This window comes from Rutilus rutilus (genome assembly GCF_951802725.1).
Source record: "Rutilus rutilus genome assembly, chromosome: 24".
Taxonomy (NCBI): domain Eukaryota; kingdom Metazoa; phylum Chordata; class Actinopteri; order Cypriniformes; family Leuciscidae; genus Rutilus; species Rutilus rutilus.
Window position 1 is genome coordinate 17181927 of NC_140228.1, and position 22267 is coordinate 17204193.

The 22267-nt window shown below is 38.8% G+C and overlaps 1 protein-coding gene across 7 annotated transcripts in view; it reads right to left on the minus strand.

The window, feature by feature from the left end:
* Positions 1–760: 760 nt before the first annotated feature.
* eya1 (EYA transcriptional coactivator and phosphatase 1) overlaps positions 761–22267 on the minus strand; it is a 44592-nt gene continuing 23085 nt past the window's right edge. For 6 of the 7 annotated variants that reach the window (XM_084398269.1, XM_084398270.1, XM_084398268.1 and 3 more), the window contains 7 exons: positions 16745–16834; positions 6412–6470; positions 6161–6321; positions 5863–5977; positions 5480–5601; positions 4755–4855; positions 762–2749 (listed from right to left, as the gene is read on the minus strand). In XM_084398269.1, the coding sequence (XP_084254395.1) occupies positions 2669–2749; positions 4755–4855; positions 5480–5601; positions 5863–5977; positions 6161–6321; positions 6412–6470; positions 16745–16834 (729 nt within the window). In that variant the 3' untranslated portion in view covers positions 762–2668. Of the gene's footprint in view, positions 2750–4754; positions 4856–5479; positions 5602–5862; positions 5978–6160; positions 6322–6411; positions 6471–16744; positions 16835–22267 lie in introns of all 7 variants that reach the window. The other variant, XM_084398267.1, reaches the window with a different exon arrangement.

Sequence of the window (22267 nt, forward strand, 5' to 3'; positions counted from 1 at the left end):
TAAAAAATACTGCGCCATTGACTTTAGACCAAGTTTCAGTTGGTCAATGGCGCAGTCTATTTCAGTTGCCTCAAAATAGCAATGCGCCAGAATACACCTCGTTTTCAGACCAGCACGCCCATGGGCGCACAAATGCATTTGCTATTTAAACAATGTGACTTTAGGTCGTGAAAATGATAACTGCGTCGGGCTGAAACTAGCAAAAAAAAACTTGCGTCGCGCCTGGTGCTGCATTGCACCGGGTGTATGATAGGGCCCACAGACTGGAAGCGAGTCCCTAAAATGAACTGAACATATTGACTTTAAATGTACTTTGAAATCCCACATATTGTTCTAACAGTTGCTTTGCACAGAGATGAGAGGAACGGAGAGCTTTATATGACATTACATCAGTTATGATGTTTTAAGCAAAAGTGCCATACATGACGTGTTGTCTGAGAATCTGTTGCTGGGGGAAATGCTGAATTGCAGACCACCAAATGACAAAAGAGGCCACACAGATATTACATTCCCAATCCCAATAAAAACTTTTATAACGTCATCCTTCTGTGCGTGTGTGTATGTATATGTATATGTAAAATGTTAATATAATGATCTCTGGACACGCATCAGTTGCTCATATGTTCAGAAGACCGCCATTCCAAAACACTTAATTTGGAGGCATTTGATCGTAGGACCAAACAGTCAATAAATACAAACTCCATGGCAGATTATTGCAAAGCCACCATTTCAATCACTCGCAAAAAGGGGAAATGTGTGTAACAGTTCACAAATCAGTTTTTATTAATTTAAACACAATCAAATAATAAATGTCAAAAACATCTGTACACATCTTTTTTTGTAGACACAACAAACTGTGTTTCACAATGAGGCCCACATATCGTAAATTATTTCCAGTTTGCATTATGATTGCATCATTTATTTAAAAAAAAAAAATGCTGTGTTAAATCTAGAAAACATCTACTGTTACCATGATCTAGCAGCAAAATGTGATTCCCCAGTAAGGGGGGGTGGCGGGCGACGCAATAAGAGGGGTGAAATTGTAAATGTGGTGAGAAAAACTAGGCCAGAGAAGACGACCTCACCTGCAGGAGTCGAACATCATCATGTGCCGGGAGGGAAAATTAGAAACAGATCGAGTTAGCTGGGGAAATTCACAGTCGATAGCACATGTATGTTCTAAACTCCATTGTGAGTGTGTGTGTGTGTGTGTAGGTGTGAGTGAGTAGTGGCTTTCTTTCTTAAAGTCTAAGAGCTAGAGTTTCCAGTCCACAGTTACCTTAGAACTACCAATATGCATCATGAAAATCCAACTACAGTGGACTCAATCAAAATAAAAAGACTACTTCATACAAAAATTACACTTGCTGTACAAGACTTTCTGCTTTAGCGCCAGTACAAAAGATAATAAAACCTATTTAAGCTTAAATGCCCGGTTCAATGTCCAGCTCGGGCAGGAGATAGTACTGGGAGATACAGACATTTACACTCAGTTTGAAGCTTGACATTCAGAAGATTATTATTCTTATTATGCTGTTTATGTTCTTCCTTGGGAGTTTGAGCTACCGTTGGGACTTAATTCACTCTATCCGGTATGAAATTCTGACAGAAAGAGTCACATTTCATTGTGGAGAAAGTCTCTACAAGTTCTCACCACCAGAAGCGTACAAAGGAGGAAACAAAACATCACTGAAGAAAAATACGAAATTATTGACACTTGACATCCATGCTTTTGGTCATGACAAAACAATTATCACAAAAAAAAAAAAAAAAAAAATCCTTATCTACATTTATTTATTGAATTAAACCTCGAACACGTCAACACTTTCAGGCTTTGCACGAGCTACTGCGGGCAACGCCTTTACGAACTTCCATGAAGCGCTTTCCACAGCATGTACCTTATCAATATAGGAAAGAATAGTCCAGTGATTACAAATTTACACACAAAAAAATGTCTGTACACGATTGTCTCTGCAATGTAAATAGTGTTTTGTTAAATTTTTTTCCTTAAATTACTTAGAAAATCCTTTTTTTTTCTTCCATAAACTTCTTGGTGTAGTGGAATCAAAGTACTTAGTAACACAAAAAGGCACAAGTCTCTTAAAACAAAGCGCCTTTTTTGGGGCCGGTGCCGCTCCACAAAGTCTCTTGAAGATTATAAATAAGAAGAGCAGGACATCCAGGGCGATGGGGCTGGAGAAACGAGAAAAAACGACTGTCTTTGTACCATCGATTGAGAAAGACGGAGACATAGAGACAAAACATTACACCAAGTCGCAGTGGGATCGGAGTCCTGCTGAGTTCCAAAGGCATCGGTAGCTCAGTTTTTGTCACAGGTGTGAACCCTTGCCGAGTCCCCCGCGTAGACAGGGCTGTAAAACATTTTGATGGCTTTGGAAAAAAAAGCCAATTCACAGTAACCAGGGCCAGCAGCTGCAGCGCCATAAATTCACTCTCCTCCACTTCGAAAAAGGTTTAGGGTTAAGACGAATTGCGGCCATGTGTCAACACGCTGAGAGTGTCGCTCTCTCTACGTTGTGTGTGTGAACGATTTTGTTTTTGGTCTGGTGCTGTTGGAACGCAGACGCTCGGGCGACGAAGCAGGCTGACGGTGCTGGGTTTGGGTCTTCAGGGCCCTCGCACGCCCTGGGACAGAGCCGTCACAGTGCTACAAGTACTCCAGGTCCAGAGCGTGGTGAAGGGCCATGAGGTCAGAGTGGCTAGAGATCCTCCAGAAAGGCATGTTGTGCTGGAAAAGACACAGAGAGCAAGAGTGTTTGAGGGTGAAAGAGAAAATAAAGAAACACAAAACCTGCAATGAACACTTCACTTAGAAAAACAATCACGCCCATGAGTGCCGACTGAACAGCCTTGATGGCCCGTAACATCACGAGACTTGAGAAGAGGAAGGACTTGCAAACTACAACACACCATACCATTGAGGTCACTCAGTAAATATCACTTTAAATAATAGGCTAGTAATAATATAAAGATCACATTTTGACAGTTAGCTTAATGACATATAAGAAAATAAAGATAAATATATTAAAAAACATGCAAAGTTCTTAGTAATGTAGTTTTTGTATGCATGTTGGTTTCATGTGGTTTTACAAAAAACATTTAGAACTTTTAATTGAATGTAAAAAAAAAAAAAGTGGTGTAACCATCAAAAAAAAAAAAAAAAAAAGTCTTACATTTTTTCATATATATGCACAAATATGACGAATTCATAAATATCATAAAAATTGACACATGACACATGACATTTTACAACCTGAGCTAATTTTGCCTTGTCATAAAAAGATTCAATGATCTGATATTTTAAGAAACTTGGACCTTGACACATAACCATGAAGGTGTCCTGTTTATCATTTCCTGTTTAATGTTTTTTTGTGTGCATGTTTCTGCACGATGATTTGGCAGCTAAATGTTTAAATATTAATAGGCAGTGAACAATTTAGACATAAAAAATGTAATAATTTTTCGAATTCAAAATGTCTTCAAAAATATTACATATTTACAAATATACAAAGTAAGGAATCCTCATAAACCCCATAATACTCCTCAGGAAAAAGAATCTCCAGGTGGGAAATGAAAACTATTAAATGCACTATATATACACAGCACCTCTGCACAAACTTATCCGGACACAACACTGCAAATGAGGCATTGTTCCTGGGAGAGGCCACAGGGAAATATGATTCTGCCAGAATGAAAGAAGCTTGTCAGCTCAGAGACGTCCACACACAAACCATTACTGAGTCTTATCAAAGGTATAGCCTCTCTCAGGCATATGTTCCGCTTAGAGAAGCTTGCACTGACCCTTAAAAGACTCTTTTCTTTTGTTTTGTAAATTGTCTTTGCTTTTAACTTTAAAAGCCAGAGATGGTATCTCCCTTTGCCTTGGTCGGTTATTAACTAGAGGGGAATTGTTTCTGGGATACGATGGAAAAAAAACGAAAGTATACAAAGGTTTGTCTTTGCTTTGGTGGTTTCATACAATGTCACCCTTGACACCAGTGTTGTATCTGACAAAACTGCAGGCTTCTTAAGTGCCAAGGACTTATTAAAATCCCCGGTGTAACATCTAAACACTTTGTTTCACAGGAAATGGGGACTGACATGTAAAACTTAAACTTGGTGTTGACTTCCTACGTTCACATTCCTTCTATGATTAATTGACAACATGGAACTAATCACTTGGCACAATATAATAAAGAATCACATCAACACTCATTCATCTGTTTGCAACCTGTCTGAACAACAATCGGCTTTGATAATTACATGATGAATAATTTCAGGTTTTGTGGTTTATAGCTCTGGATTTACATGAAAACTTGGCAGAGGTTCTGAATACACAGGCAGCAGGTAACATAAATCTTCTGGTTCGTTTCGTGAGTCGTGGAAAACAACACTAAGGTGTTTGGCTGCCCCTCTGACGGTTCTAATGTTCTTCTGAATATCCTCAACTTATCAAACAATGATTTAAGCCTCTCAAATGCATGTTAAATTTATGAAACGGGCTCTCTAACATGCCTGAGAGGACTTGTCTAGCATTACAAATGGTGAAACGGCACAGTCACATGCAGGGACGTGTAATTATGTCATCTTGCCTCCCTTTACACTTGAGCTGTCAAAAGAATTGAGCTGATTACAATGTGAGATTTATTCTCTCGCTGGTCCAATGACATTTTTCAGAGAATGGATTGAAGGTTTGAGGGAAAAGTGGTGTAGAGTTCTGGGTGTCTTCGTACCTTTTTCGACCCTTGCTCCTCCTCCACACCGTCCCCCACCACCACATAAACAACTTTCCTCCCGAACCTCTGGATTACTCTCTCGAAGCAGCTCTCTTTTCCTGGGGAGAGGAGAAACAGGTTAAGTTTGCTGCGGAAAGCAAGGAAGCCACATCCAAGACCAAGCCCCGGTGAGGGGCTCTTTAAATTCGCAATAAGTTACACAAAATTACGCAGTGTAAACACTTTGCCTTGGGTTGGAGATACGATAAGATCGATGCTAAAATAAAAGTAGTCTGAAAAGCATTATTCCTCCCAGAACGTGGGACAAATGGCTAAAACAAGCCAAATCAACCTCACATGCAAATGCCGCAGCAAGGGCTTTGCGCAAACGAAAGTACGAAAGTAAAGGTTGGTGTTTATTTTGCATTCGAAAAAGTGCAGAGGCTGAAAAGAAGAGAAAAAAAAAAAATGTCAAAGTGGAATGACATAAATTTGCCGAAGTGGTTTCATATGTGGACCTGAAAAGGAGAGGCCCAGTTCAGGCTGAGCTCCAAGAAAATAATCCCAGCCTGATTAGACCTCTTCCTGAACATCAACCCTCTCTTGTGTCTGCCACTTCTGCAGCCTAACCCAATCACACGCCATGTGTCTTGCGCTGTTTACACATAATATCATAGTAATTACGGCCACACTCCAATAGAATCCGTTCACACACAGGTAGTTAATACAGAGCTCACACTTACCTATTTTCGTGGCGCTATAAATGTTTTCAATTGGAAATACTACTCCCAGTCCGTACAGAAGGACCTTGGCGAGGGCAGGTATGAGCTGTGTTGTGGTCACTAAGATGTTCACACAGTTTGATCTGTAATTGAAAGGCAAATTATGTCAAGTTAAAGCACACAGGGGAGGACAAGTCTAACAGGCGTGCCATTCGTCATCCAAAATGCCCCGTGATAAATGGACCTTTAATTGTGCCCTAAAATGATATCTTTTTTTCAAAATAATACAGAGAATAAGTGTTCTTTGAGGTATTGGGGTATAAAGAGCACCGTTATTCATGCCTCTCCCTGATTTATGTGTATCAGTGATGGGCTCTATATAATTCGCTCGTGCTAAGGCCTACCTTGAGTGGATTAATGTTAGTGCTTTCAGTGCCAGTGTTAACCAGGAGTCAGTCAGGGCTTCAATTTCTGCTCGCAATTGCAACCAGGCTTCCCTTTTGGCCGGGCCAAGCAGACCTAAAATGAACAGAAACATTGTTTGAGTTGGACCGTCCTGCGAATACTTTGAGAAATTTAGAAATTTACCCAGACCAAGTGGTTTCTGCATAAGGGATTATTTGAGAAACTTATGAGTGCTTTTGTTGACGCACCACCCCTCTTCCCCAGCAATTTTAGAAAAGCAGTTTATTGGGGGATTACCTCCGACGTTATTTTTATAGGTGGTGTAAATTTCTTTTACTCGTCTGTAGCGGAAGGCAAGCTTTCTCATCCAGTCCACACCTCCTCGTACGCCGGTGGCCAGGCACAGGTTGGCACTAGTGGCAGCAGCGTGGAATCCGTCTGTGCTAAAATTATATGTACTGAACGGAGAAGAGAGAAAGAGAGAGGGCTTTTGAGCTCGACTTCAGCCAGAGTGAACTGTGAAATGGCTAGTACGATGCCAACTCTACCTTAGATCCTGCCCGTTGTCGTCCGACGACACATCGTCGATATGGACTTGATCGCACTCCTAGACACAAGCAAAACAAAGGATGGTGAGCCGACTGGAATTCAAATATACCAATTTGATTAATTGTTTTCATGTGCAAAATTGGGTTCGATTTGGCAGCTTGAATCCATGAAGTGAATAATGTCAACAACTGTTGAATTCCCAATTGAAAGCTCTCTCCTAAAAGCTCAAATCAACCCTCAACCACTTCCAGCCCCTAACCCCCCCACCTGCTAAATCTTAATGAAAATAAACACCATCATCAGGGGACCAGGGATCCAACCCATTTGGCCTCTACCACTAGGGGGATCTCTTGATATGCACATCTGCTGGTACGGAAAGTCAATTGGGACGGGATCGGTAGACTCCGGGAAGGTAGAGGTGGCCTCTCTGTGTTAGGTCTGCTAGTCCAGAGACTGGTGCCTGAACAAAGAGATAGCTGTGGGATAATGAGTGCGTCTGTGCCCCCTTCAGGGTCTCCACTTCTTGGAGAGGCTGAATGATTCTACAGCTCAAAGCTGATTCAGCCAGTGTACACAGTAACACAAACCAGACTTTCTGGTAAATGTAACGTACTAGAAAAATTGAACCTGATGCTAACCGCCAATGAAATTATGACCTCTGATTGCTGCTGAGCCACACACCAACACAGCCTGAGGCCAGCTTTTTGGAGAAAGCAGACTGAAAATCTGTTATTAGTTTTCCATTTATAGTCGTCCTCTCCCACCTCCCCTCGGAAGAGCTCTAGATATTAGTGAGCCTGAGCATTCAAATCAAACAAAAATCACATGGAAAGACAGAGTTGGTGGCTTGGGCGTTCCAAAAAAAAAAAAAATGTAATAAATTAAAAATAATAAATACATACACTTATAAATTAGCTGACCACCATTCAAATTTCAAGTTTAATCTAACAATTTACTTGGTAGTAGAATTTTAGAAGAGGCTATTTCCTTTTAGCCATTCCTTAGAATTTCCTTTCCAGAACATTAAGCCTTTTAATTAAGTTTCAACTGGCTGCTAAGACACAAAAATACAAAAAGGACTTCCTTGTTTTAACTCAATCTGAACCTGGCCAAATGCTGACGTTATTGCATTCCTGTCTAATGCTACAGCAGGGTAGGGGTAAGCGCTTTAGACCGTAAACCTTTTTTATTTTACTGGTTCCCCTCTGAACAAATTTTTCATCTCTCTGGATTTGTGGGGAGAGGGAGGGGAGAGCGACGTGAAGAGAAACTCAAACCAGCTGTTCTTTAACAGAATTAAAATCTTGACCCCCAACCCCTGCTCTAATGCAGCCATTCTCTCGCCAAGCCTCTCCCAGCAAGCCTCGAGATCCAAAGAGGAAAAGACTTTGACCTGGTGCCCTGCTCCTCCTCTCCAGGGCTCCACAGGCTCAGATAAGGGGGAGGGGGGAAGGAGGCGGGAGGGTTTGTGAGGGGGGAGTCGGGGTGACCTCACATGGAGAACTCGGAGTGTTGCGGGGCCAAAAGATGGACTGCCAATTGCAGCCGCGGCTCAGGAACACCTCCAGCTATTTGTGTAATCTGTTTCTAGATAGTCAGCAGTGGATCTGTAATACTTCTGAAGTACCAATTTGTTTTTCAAAGAGGACCTTTGGACAGGCCAAAATCATTACAGAAAGCTGGGGCCGCCGCCACAACGTTTAATCCTGAGTATTAACCGTTATGATGACAAATGCGCCATTGCAGATAAATAAAACATGGAGTATTTGAAATATTTCTAACCAAAAACATCCAAAACATAAAAACACATTCCAGTAGTTTTGCCCTTGTTCAATTGTGCGCAGCTGTCTAGGTCTCTTGACACGTTACCATCGCCCTTTGACGGAATCACCGCATGTTTACATTGCCTTTTAATTCTCTGGTTATTACGACACACAATTAACAGTCTTGTTGTGGGCTTCCAGACCTCCGGGATGAAAGTGAGGGCAGAGAAAGAATGCACAACCTCTAGCAATTACTGCACACAGCTGGAGCCCACATAAACCACTTGACTGCCACTCTGGTAGCTGCACCCGGACCCTAATGGAGCCGCCCGGTCCTAATGTCTTACAGTAACTCATGAGACTCATTAGGGCAGCTTCTTAAGCGCTCGTAAACACCGTTAAGCCTAATGACCGAGGATGGGCCAGCTTTAAGTGGTTAAATACAGCATGTGGTTGATCTTCAAGGGTGGCTGTCTGAAGGTATCTTCAAAAACGTGTTATGTTGAAAGGAAGAGATACTGTAAATATTGCTTGAAGTTTAGCACAATTGAGCTGGTGGTAGGAATTCAATTGAGATAATGGGGTCAATGATGTTTAAGAGAGTTCATGACAGCATGTACTTTAAACACACTTTTTCTATTCATGTTGGTTGCATGCTTTTGAACTTTTATACCATTTTCAAGGACGGTTTACATTTAATGAACTGGAAATGTAATATGGTGTATCCATTAAGTAAAAAGTGATAAATATAAATATACTATACATATTTAAATTTAGTTTTATAGCTAAAATGAAATGAAATAATAATAGTGAAGCAATTGAAATAATAATAAAAAATAATAATACAAGATTATGCAACAACAATCTCATTCCTGTAATGATTTTTCTGCATTGTAATATAAGGACATTTATTAATTCTTGACATTATACCTAAAAAATATAAAATAAAATAAAAACTAAACAAGCATAAATATTTTATGCATTTGGAATGAATATATAAGAAACAAATTGTGTCATGTTGACCCCTATAGATGGCAAAGTGTAAATAGGTCTGTCTTTTCTTCATTGTGGATCTCCTTGTTCACCAAGAAGTGGTTCTTACAAACCTAAAATCACACCTAACCAAGACCAGATGTTCCTACAGTAGGCTGTGTAAAGATCCTCCTCTGCAATCCATACATAATTACGTCTTACACAAACACTATGTCTCTGTTTAATTCATCAATTTTTTGATCTCCTCTCATTCGTTACACTATATGGCCCTGGTAGACAAAACAAATCTGTAAATGTGTGGGAAAAACTGTGGGAAACTGCAAGAGAAGCCTAACAAACTACAAAATAAACACCTTGAAATCAGCTCTTCTCTATTTCCATTCACTCGCTCTCATTTTCTTTTCAGTTCCTCCTCTGACTATCCAGGCCTAGAAAAACCTTTTCATTTATGCGAACTATCAGAGCCTCCTTTGTTCGGCTGGCATCTGTCATTAAGCAATCAGGCTGGACTGGCTGATTCTTCCTGTTGGCCAGAGGAAGGGCTTTGCTGCCGACTGCACAGAAGCAAATGCTGCAGAACGTCAAAAAAGAAAATGATTATTTAAAACTACAAACCTCACTTTCTCTCTCGTCCCGAGCTGGAAACATCCGTATTGCATTACTCTCCCTGGCTACCTCCGTTTCTCTTTTTTTTTCCTCTCTCTCTTTCTTCTCTCTCAGCCCAGGCTTTCATCCCTGGCCGTGCCTTTGGGCCAGACCCTAAACTTTGCTGAATCTCATTCTGGAGAAGGAACCAGCTCCCCACACAGGTGAGCGGCCCAGGTAACAAAGGCACAGTGTGAGTGATTACAGCCATCATCACAACATTCCTCCAAGCCTACAAGCTAAGTCCATGTGAAAAAGCCCAATCCATGGTTCGCAGGTTCTCAATGCTGCCACTCCATTGGCAGGGTCTGTCATCCCCCGTCTGTGAGGGGGGTTCATGACCCCAGTGTTTGCCCCCCCCCCCCCTCCCCCCCCCCCCTTCACTTTCCCACCACAGTTGGCCCACGCAAAGGGTGAGAGAGGTAAAGGGGAAAGAGGGAGGGTGCAGCTTACCTGTGGGTCGGACACAGGATATGGAGAACAAAGAGAGTTCTTCAGACCCACTTCATTCCAATCCACAGTTTGTGCTTGAACAGTCATGGAATTCAAACAGCCGAGTAAAACAAAGCTCTCTGGAAGCGCGACTTTCCTAAAACCGAGGCTTTTCGCACTCTCTCATATGAAGATAGAAAAGAGAAGGGGCCAGATTGATGAAAATCTTCTTAAGAAGATTAATTCTGAGAAGTTCATAAAAACATTCCTAAGTACAATTATTAAAGTTCTCCAAAAAAACATCTTATTCTTTTTCTTAAGAAGAAAATGACAGGCTTTGGTATTATTTGATTCTACGGCAGTTCTTGCCGAAGACAACACACCAAAGGAAGTCTTTTTATGCTGCCTGTAGATTACCGTAATAATCATAAAAAGCATGCACACTATTTTTGGTTTGTGAGGTTTGATGGGAGTTCAGCACTCAGAATCCCACTTTTTAGGGTTAGGTTAGGTTAGGGTGCCATGTATTTTAAATCTTTTTTTAAAGAGTATGTCACAAGAATGAGCAGAGATGTTGAATTCATTTGCGCTCCATTATTTTACGATGACTTTTAAGAATTCTTTTCAGCAATTTAAATACTTCTCAAGTTGTGTCTTTAGAACAATCTTAAGAATAAAAAAAGAGATAATAACAGTCTTAAGAAATGGTTTTGGGAATTAAAATTATTCTTAACTTTATTCTAAAGTTATATATATATATAAAAAAGCAGTTAAGAAGAATTTCATTCTTAAGTATGTTTTGTGTGTAGTAAAGTAAGTATGATGGTGAGAAGATAATGGAAAATATGGTTTGAATGTGGTCAAACATGGTCTGGTACATCAACACCAAATGTTCCACTGCGTTTCTACCTTATAGATGTGACGCAAGTAAAAAAAAAAAAAAATAGGAACACAAGCAAAACCTGCTCTTTTTAATACCCTACCGGTTTGAGGATTATATCAAATGATAAATTATTTTCACATTTTGTCTTAATTTAGGGACTTAAATTTAAACCACAACCTTGCTTTAATCCCAAAAAACTCTATTTATACATAAGGGTGAGCAATCAGCTTCTAAACCATCTTTTGCCACCACATTGTTTGTAACACTACATTTTCCACAGACGCATAACCTTTATTGCTTTTAGGCCCCATTACTGAGGGCTCCTGGGTAAGAGAGGGGCCGATGCTGAGAGAAGATAGACAGGCCGACTTTAAAAGCTCTCCTTTCTCTCTTTAGTCATTCCAAAACACATCAGGGCTCCTGCCTGGGGACCTCTGGAGCTCTGACAGCCAAAAGACACTACCTGCGTCTAGACGTAAAAACACATTAAATCCACCGAGTCAATCGTGTTCCCGAACACACAACACGTGCAGGGAAAGTTATGATAATGACTTATTTCACTTTCAAAAGAGTCACTCCTCTATTTTGGTTTGCTCCAAAGAGCTCGAGGAATTGTGATGGAACATTTGCTTGTGGTATTGGCCAGAAATACAGTATATTAAATAACAAAGCTATCTACCTAAATAACCGAGAGGACAACTGGAAACTACGATAGTTGAATTGCACTGTAAAGATGTTAAAGCACTGTGTTGTTAAATGAAAAGAAAATGTCACAATTATGCATTTGTAAAAAAACACAAAAAAAAACACCTCTACTTGATTCCAGCTGTAAACTGATAAGCGATGCCCCTCCATCCCGGAGGTGCTAAACCCGTCCCGTTTGCAATGTCACCGGGTTGGCCTCAGGTATGCATCGGCCGAGGTACGGCCGGGGATAATTGAAACCGTTCCCACCTCAGCAGAGTCAGGGAGGAGATCTCTGTCCCGCAGACGGCTCTATGTTGTTTTCTCTCCCGGCGAGCCGTGGCCCTTCCCTGCTGAGAGGGAGCACGGCCGGGCCTCCAGAGACGCACATTCCCACACACCAACCCGCACTCCACCTCTCACCCAACACACAAGAATGCTTTCATCCCCAAAACATCCTCACACTCAGGTACTGCACGCAGCATATCTCACAAGCTGGGTAATTGCATACAAGAGTTATGGTATAACCAGTTGTGGTATAACCAAAGAGAACAACGCCAACAAGTCTCTGCGTCCTGTGCACATGTTAAATGTGTGATTTGTCCAGTAAAAAATAACTTAATATTTCAACAAATTAAAGGATTATTAATTTGTTAAAAAAAGTTTTGGTTTAAAAATCATTTGTGCTTCCAATTTATGTACATCTTTTTAAAAGAAAAGAAATTAATATTAGGTAAATTCATAATATTAATATTAATATTTAGCAAGGCTGCATTACAACTGCTCAGTTGGTGACAGTAAAGGTATCTATAATGTTACAAAAGATTTAACTTTCAAATAAACATTCATCAAAGGATCCTTGAAAAAAAGTATCACGGTTTCCACAAAAGAATTAAGCAGCAAAACAGTTTTCAACTATGATGATAAGAATCAGCATATTAGATTATGATTTCTGAAGGATCATGTGATATTGAAGACTAGAGTAATGATGGCACAGGCATAAATTACATTTTAAAATATATTCAGATAGAAAACAGTTTCTTTAATGTTTTTTTTTTTCTTCTGTATTTTAAATAAAATAAAAGCAGCCTTGGTGAGCATAAGAGACTTATTATTATTTTTATTTTTTTTAAATATCTTACGGACCCCAAACTTTTGAATGATAGTGTACTTGTATTTATAAATGTAAAAATAGAAATGGGCCTGGAGATTTTTAAGAATATTATATTTTTAAATATACAATAAATTGTTCAGCAACACACATTTTGATTATCCATTTAATGAAGTTATTCGTAAAAATGGCACAGGACATTCTGCACACTCTATTTTAGTATAAAACTTGTGGTCCCTGAAATTTTCCTTTGTCATGAAGAAATTTGAATCAATATACTGCAATCAATACAAGGATCATATTGCTGACAAGCATGAAATATATTCCGTCATTGTACAATATTAATAATTATGTGAGCCAAAAAATCTAAAAAACAATACAGAGTGTCTCTTTTTCCAAAGACTTCTCTTTATGTGTCTGCTCGGTCACAGTAGTGTGTGTGTGTGATTTATAACCCTTAAGAGCAATACGACATGCCTCTTCCTTTTCATTACTTTCCTCTATATCAACATTCATCTGTTATTATCAGAATATATAAAACTCCCATCAAACACAGGTGCAAGAAAGCGGGCGGAACGACGAATAAATACCAACCCATCGACTGCACCGAATAGTGTAACACAACACAATGCAACATGACCCCACACATCACCAACACAGACCGACACTTTAATCAGACAGGATGTGACCACGAGAAAATGTATCCATGTGGATTTATACACTAAATACTAATAATTACAAGTCAAAGTCCCCAAAATGAGCATTGCAAGTGCTTGGCACAAAGCAAAAGCTGAGAGGCTGATAGTGTATTTCTGGATTGTGCCGGCTGTCCTTTGCACATTTGTCTAAGTTACACAGTTGACAATCACCAATCACCATTAGGCATTTGTATGTGCAAAGCCAGAGGGAAATCCCTTTATGGCTTTGACTAAATTAGACCGAGCATGTGCATTTCTACAAGGTCTAAAATACATATCTGCTGTGGTATTATTTACAGTTTGAAATTCTCCCACCAATTCAGTGCTGAATTATTTTTTTATTTTTTTGTTCTGTCCATCTGAACACCCCGTTTAGTTCAAAGAAAACATTCTGTAACGGTCTAAAGTACAGAAAGTGAAGTATTCAGCTATTGCATGCAATTGTCGTTTTAAGAGAAATGTCCTTAGCTTTAAAGTGTCAAAACGAAATGTAATAATTCCGTTGCTGAGATATAGCAGAAAGGAAAAACTGCACATTGCACAATCCAATCATTTTACAAGATGCCTCGACAGCCGAATCATACGCGAGCGGTTTAAACACATGAAACGAAATCAAAATACAGGACAGATGTTGTGAAAAAGCCACATTTAAGCTTTGTCACAAAACTGTCATATTTTTATTTTTTTAAATCGGGGGGGGGGGGGGGGGGGGGGGGGGGGGGGGGGCATACCCATTATACAAAGTGCAGCGGGCACAATTCAGTGTAGCCAAACATACGGAAATATTTAACAGCCAATTGCTGCCAATTAACTTTGATCAAGATGAGTGCGATTGGAATCTCCCCGTCACTCGAATGTCTCGGGCAGCACAAACATTTTCTTTCTCCCTGGTTCTCGTGGCAGGAAAAGCAGAGCGAGGCCGTTGACTAATGAGACTTGGCAGGCTCGCAACAGTTCTCCTCACACTTAAGTATCAAACAAAACATTTCCTCCTCCGCGAGGTCAGCCACAAGCAGGACACGGAGGAAAATCAATGGGTCAGTGGAGTTGGGTTCTGGGACGAGGGAAAGCGGCTCGCCAGCGGTGTCTGGGATCGGGTGGGTTCAGCGGGCTCGGTTAGATCTGGCCTGCAAAGTCTGCTACTTAAAGCAGACTTCTTTTATCGTTTATTCACCCTCATGTCGTTTCAAATCTGTATGACTTTTATTCTTTAGTGGAATTCAAAAGGATAAAGTTTGAAGAATGTTCAAGCTGCTCTTTTTCATGTAATTACAATAAATGGCAACTGAAGCTTTCAAGCTTCAAAAAGAAAAGTTATGTATCATAAAAGTGGTGCATATTACTCAATCGCTATATTCCAAGTCATACGATTGCTTTGTGTGGGAAACAGACTGAATTTTTCTATTTTTTTTATTATTCTTTGATAATCTTCCACTGCAACTGGATCCATGAATCAGTGAGTTAAGTAAAAAACATTTTTTATTTTTTGTCAGATTACGTTTATTGAACCAAAATATAAAGAAGTTTTTTGTTGAGTGTTGAAAAACACAAACTATATATATATAGTTACAAAGGTCTGTAGTTTTTATTTGTGGAAGATTAATTCAATACTGAGAAACGTACACTAAAAAAAGTCACTGCCTTACATTTTTAAGTACAATCAACTTTAAGTCATTTCAACTTAAATAACATTAAACTGACTTAAAAATTAGTTGAATCTAGTATAACTTAAAAAAGTTGGAAAATGTATTAACTTATTTTGATGAGTTAAAGCAATGTAAAAACATATGTTGTCAACTTATCGATCATTTATTTTAACATGATTTTTCTAAAAAAATGATATATGGATAAACAAGTAAAAAGTTGGTTCAGTCGAGTGAGTGTTCATCTGGAAATATTAGTAACACTATAAAAGTTATTCTTACATTTACTTTATAAACAATCTGTATGAAATGACCTGAAGGGGATGCTTTGAGAATGAAATGAAAAGGCCAATCAGAAGACTTGTAGTTTAGGCTTGTAGCAGATTGTGTACAACAGGTTTTGAGCATGTTGATAATTTAGAGGCCTTAGAAATACGAATACCAAAATATGATACAGTCGGTTTTATAGGGTTAAGAACTTCAGAACCAGATCTGTTCGATTTGTGAATGAATCATTCATAACAGTTTAATCTGAACTGAATCAACAGATTAATTTAATAGATAAATAACAACTTAAAGTTTGGTCTCTTCTAACACAAAGCCATGGTACGACTTCAGAAGACTTGGAATAAGAAAGAAAGTCAGGTGAATAAATGATAACTGAATTTTGATTTTTGGATGAACCGGCTTTTAAGGGTTTGTTGAATTATTAGCATATTTTTAAGCCTGAAGCTATTTTAACAATTGATCAGTTTAAATCACTAAATGACGTACTAGATCGAGCAACACCAGATCTGGTCAAACTGAATTACACTGTTATGAACACATGGAGTGCTGCCAATCACGAGTAGAAGTGACCCCACCAGTTTCGTTTTCACCCCTCACCAGGCGGGGCAGACAGACACCTAGATACCCTCTCAGTAACTGCCCCCGGGGGCAGATTTTACACTGATCCTACATGAATCAGGCAGAGCGGGCAGAGCAGCCGTTTTCAGACCGTGACTGAGAGTCAGAGACACCGAGCACACAGCATGACACGCAGACAGTCAGAGCACGCACAGAAATATTAGAAGCTGACAAATTGGCCTGGGCGGCAGGGAAGGGAGGGGGGTGGTGGTGGTGGTGGGCGCAGGTCGGGGAGACTGACAGCGCATGTAAAATTCATAGTGTCCCATGGGCTCCGAGGTAATACTTCACCACTGAGGGACGTTAGCGAGAAATAGGCACCCTGCTATTAAATGGTTGTTGATGCTATGGCTTAAACTTTAATGGACTGCTCTTGTGCTCGTAATGTAATGTATACACTCTGTTGTGACTTATCCACATCTTGGGGCTGGGTTTTAAATATGGCCGCTAAAAAAGGCTGCAGAAGTAATCACAGTATTAGAAGGCTTGCAGTGAGCTTCATTGAAGCCAGTGAGAATAAAAAAACAAAAAAAACAAAAGGAATTCCCAAAGCCACAAAAAATGATGGACCTACTTCCAAGTCGTTGAAGAAGAAATGTGTGTCGGCCAAGTTGAAGATCATCTCTTCCATTCTAAGTCCCAATGACACCGACGTTGGTGGATCCTGAAAAAAACCACACAGAAAAAAACCACTCAATAATTTTCCACAAAAACAATATAAACAATATATAGGCAAGCCTGATATTCAATCCTAATATGATTCAGCTAAAACACGATGATGCTTCAGAATCAGTAATATAGTATATTTAGCTCTGTTTAACACATTTCCCCATATTTACTTTGGATAATGTGTATTTAATAAAATAATACATGGCTTAAACACAATAATAGATAGAAAAGTAAATATGATCCATCCATCCATCCATCCATCATGCATACTTAAGGCATAATTAATAAAATACATGATAAAACACATCTCTGCCTATCCCGATACTACAAGGCTCAAGAATTAAGAGCTTCATTTTTCTCTAAAAAGAAACTGGGCTTAATTTTACACTCTGTAGGCAGTAAAACCCAGTCTTAGATGTGTTATGCGTTGAAATGAGCTTGAGGTCAAAGTGTCATCATAAATATATCACTGTCCACATACCTCAGAGCCAAGATCATCTTTCTACACATTACTACTGATGCATTTCACCCCCATTTCCCCCGAACAATCTTCTACCATCAGATAAAGCATTTTCCCAACTATTTGTAAAAGGCTCAAGTTGGGAATTTAATAGAAACTTCTAGGAACAGGAAGATGCACATTTTCCTACACAAAACAGCGCTAGCAAGTGATGTTTAAACCTGTGCACTGGCAGTAATCAAAATGGATTACTCACTTAAAATATAATGGACTCTTTTTTTTTTTAAATGTATTCAGTTTCCACGGTAATGCAATACTGGCAGTAATGGTGATCTCATGGTTGTGTTAGAGCTGACACAAAGATTGGAGTGACTGCTCTCTAAATTGTTAATGAACCAGTTGCAGTGTGTTTTTCTTCAACACTCACTAAGGAAGCTCATTACAAAATGACACCTTTTCATAATTACAAACTTGTGTTGGTCTAGTTGTTCCATCCATCCGTCCGTCCGTCCATCCATCCATCCATCCATCCATCCATCCATCCATCCATCCATCCATCCATCCATCCATCCATCCATCCATCCATCCACAGTGTATATATATATATATATACATATACATACAGTACTGTGCAAAAGTCTTAGGCATGTTAATATGCAGGAAGGTTTCTTCAAGCATCTTGGAGACGTTCCCGCAGTTCTTCTGGATTTAGTTTGTCTCAGTTTTTTCTGTTTCTTCATGTAATCACAGACGGACTCGATGATGGTGAGATCAGATCATCCTGGCTATTGTCAGATTCCTTGTGCATACATAAATCTCACTGGATTATTACAATTAATGGCAAAAAGAATGTTTGGAAATGTAAACTGATATTTCCTACTGACACACTACAGCAAAAGATATAGGGGGGGGGGGGGGGGGGGGGGTATTAACATGCCTAAGACTTTTGCATGCCTAAGACTTATATATATATATTTATATATATATATATATATATATATATATATATATATATACACACACACACACACACATACTGCTTGATTTCTATCTTAACTAAACTGCAAATATTTAAGAGTCAGTGCATTTAAAGTGACAGTACACAGTGTTGAGACAAAGAAACACTGTATTATAAGACTAAAACAAGGCCACAGGGTTTATTAAATGACCCGTTTAGACTAGCATTCAGTTTAAAATCATCTTTTTGTAATCTTCATTCCACATGGGCTTATTTTTCTAATCGGAGGCCACTATCCCGTTGTTCATTAAGAGGATAAAACGAGTGTGCGAATGAGAGAGGAAAGCAAAGGAGGGGATTTATTCCAGTGTCTGTACGGCCGTGCTGAGTCAGAGAGCTCTGCTACAGGGATTAGAGCTTAAAGCCACCTGAAGAAACGGCTGAGCTTTTTACTGATTACTTATCACACTCCACAATGAAAATGTTTTAACTACGGACAGCAGGAGAGGAAACCACACAAGAAGAACAGAACCAGCAAAGATACTGATGAGGCTTTTAAGTTGGTGTTCACACACTTGAGTATCAAGAATTGTGTATAATAAAATATACAAGTCTCTTATGCTCACTTAATTTATATGATCAAAAAATACAGTAAAATAGTAATAGTGTGAAATATTATTACAATTTAAAATAACTTTTCTATTTGACTATAGCTGAATTTTCAGCATCATTACTCCAGTCTTCAGTGTCACATCATACTTCAGAAATCATTCTGATATTCTGATTCGGTGCTTAAGAAACATTTTTTTTATTATTATTATCAATGTTGAAATCAGTTGAGCTAATTAATACTTTTGTGGAAACAATAAAAAACAGATAAATCTATTTGATAAATAGAAAGTTCAAAGGAACAGCTTTTATTTGAAACAAATCTTTTTGTAACATTTCTTTACTGTACATTTTTGATCAATTTAATTCAATCTTGCTGAATAAAATGATTAATTTAACTTTTTTACTTACTGATCCCAAATTTTTTAAAGTTAGTCTACTTTAATTTCAAACAATTAACCCTCATGTTCTGCTCAGACTGAGTTTTAGAGACTCCAATTATGTACATGTAATAAATTAAACCTCTAATTCTTCCATCAAATACTTGTAATATGTTCCTCTGACCAATCAAAAAACAATTAGACAGAAATGATTAAATGTGAAACATGGCTTTTATATATTATAGTAACAATTGTAACTTCCAATTTGGGGTCTGTTTGATTTGAGAAAAAAAAAACACATCGTAGAAAAATCCAATAAAACAAATGAAATGGGCAGGAATGCATTTCTACGGTCCTTTTTGCATGTGAAAATCCATTGCAATTATTCTTTGTTTATATCTGAGGTCTCTGAGACTCCAAACTGAAGTAATATATTTCATGGAGGTCGTTGGATGCATGTTAGCAAGTTAAAATTATGTTTATAATCAGTTCTCATGAGTGCAGGAAGTCATCAACCTGATACTCCAACGTTAAGTATGTTTTCTAAGCTATAAAAAGAGTCACGGAGTCTCTCAGACTCCCAAACAGAACATGAGGGTTAATGAAAAAAATGATCAATAATTTATACTGTATATACCGAGTTGCTCTCATGTTACTTTTAATTATGAAAAACACTTTTAAATATATAGCCTAATCTAAAATAGGTCCATTCTTTGTTAAGGGTTGCTTTAAAACAGCACGTCTCAATATTGCTCCCCTCCCATCTATTCTGAGCTTGCCAGTCAGTGGACTGAATATAAACACCTGTGTATGTATCTGAAAGTTAATAAAAGCAGGTTTGGTGGTGAGAGGTATGCAAAGTGCACTTCTCCGGCCCGACGAATCCTCTCCAATTAAATCTAAACAATCATTCAGCAGGAGAGTTAAGAATACAAGCAGGCCGGAGTGCCAGAAGGTCTTCTGCTCTCGCTGCCACCTGTCCCCACACATCAGCGCCACCCGACGGGCGCCAAGTCCTCCCCTCCGAAACCCCCTCACCCCGCAAGCTTTCCCTCCGGGTCTGACGGCCACACAGCTGGCCCGAACCATCAGCTTTATGGGAGCGAGCTGCCCTGATGCCAATTAGGATAACTGAGAACCACAGCAGCGAGCTCTCCAACACGGCTCTATTTATAGAGCTCTTCCTCAACGGTCTCCCTGGAAGAAATGCATTTCGCTGGGTTTTCTTTCTGTTTATGTCATCTACGCCTCATATCGGAGAAACGTGAAGCACCTTGGTTTTTAATGTAAGGGTTTGAGATGAGTGCGCTGATATGATTTAAGAGAGCATTATGCGGTTTGTAATGTTGCAGGGTAGATGGGAAAAGCATATTTCTGGTAGAAGGGCAACGCGTAATCAGATTTCGAGAGCAGAGAGGAAGAGAAAGAATGATGGGGGCTCGCCGTCACATTATAAATGAAGGTTATTTTGGGAAAAAGACCTTAAAATCAGAGGTGCTTATTCTTATTATTATCAATGTTGAAAACAGGTGTGTTGCTTAATATTTTTGTGGAAACCGCAACACATTGAATGTTCAAAATATCAGCTTTTATTTGAAATAGAAATATTTTCTAACATCATAAATGTCTTTCAATTGGATGCATTCTTGCTGAGTAAAAGTATTAATTACTTGAGTTTAAACTCCAATATGTATGTCTAAAAGTAATAACATAAAATTGGAAATTAATTCTCTAATTCTCCGTTCAAATTCTTGTAATATGTTCCTCTGACCAATCAAATCCCAGTAGACAGAAATTATAACACGTGAAACGGGCAACTTGTAATCAGATTTTTAGAGCAGAGAGGAAGAGAAGTTCTGATGGGGGCTCGCCGTCAAATTATAAATGAAGATCGGTTTGGGAAAAAGACCTTCAAATCAGAGGGGTGACCAAAGGCTCAGTTGAAGTGTGTGTGAGAGAGAGAGAGTGGATGCGGTTGAGGCGCTCTCAGAGTTTTGCTTCTTTACCCAGCATGCTCAGCCAAGATAAAGTAAATAAACAGTGCAGGGTCGAGGGCCAGGGCTCCCTCACCCTTAAAACAAAACACCACCCCCATCAAACACCCTGCCTGAGGAACAAAGAGAACAAACCAGCCGCCGGGCCCCGTTCCACTGACATCCGAGCGCTGCTGTCATCTACACTCACCACAAAGAAAAAACCCTTCAAGAAGCTCAGCCAAAAAATGCCAAGTCTGTGATTTATTCCCTCAAACAAGGAAGCAGCTTTCTACATTCTTCAGACACAAAGCGGGTTTAAAAACACACGCATGTTGAACCCAGACTTCGCGATTTTTGTCAAAATATAATCTGGTGAATTAAACGAGCAGTTGCACAAGTAAAATAAAAGCATGAGATCATTGACGAAGCCTGAGAATTTCAGATCGCCGTATTTCCCAAATTGTTTGTTTTGAAAGTTCAAATATAGCTTATGATGGTTTATGTTAAAATAACAAATACAATGACCACAGAAGTAAACTAGTTCTTAATTGCATGTTCATAACCCTTTTGAACCTGCTAAATTTGTCATTATGTATTAATACAATTATCCTGTAAACAAATGCAAAAATTTAAATTGAACAATTTGGTATTTACATTTTGTATATATTACACAAAATATGACATGCTTTATATACATTACAAAACGTTTGGGGACAGTAAGTTGTTTTTTTAAATAGATATTAATACTTTTATTCAGCAAAGATGCCTTAAAATGAAGCATAAGACATAAATAAATAATGTTACAAAATACTTTCTAGTAATTAAAAAATCCTACAAAATGTATTACAATTTCCACAAAAATATTAAATAGCACAACTTTTCAGAGCACCATGTTTCTTGAACAGAAAATCAGCATATTACATTATGATTTCTGAAGGATCATGCGAGTTAAAGATGCTGAAAATTCAGCTTTGCCATCACAGGAATAAATTACATTTTAAAATATATTCAAATAGAAAACTATATTTAGTCAAATAAATGCAGC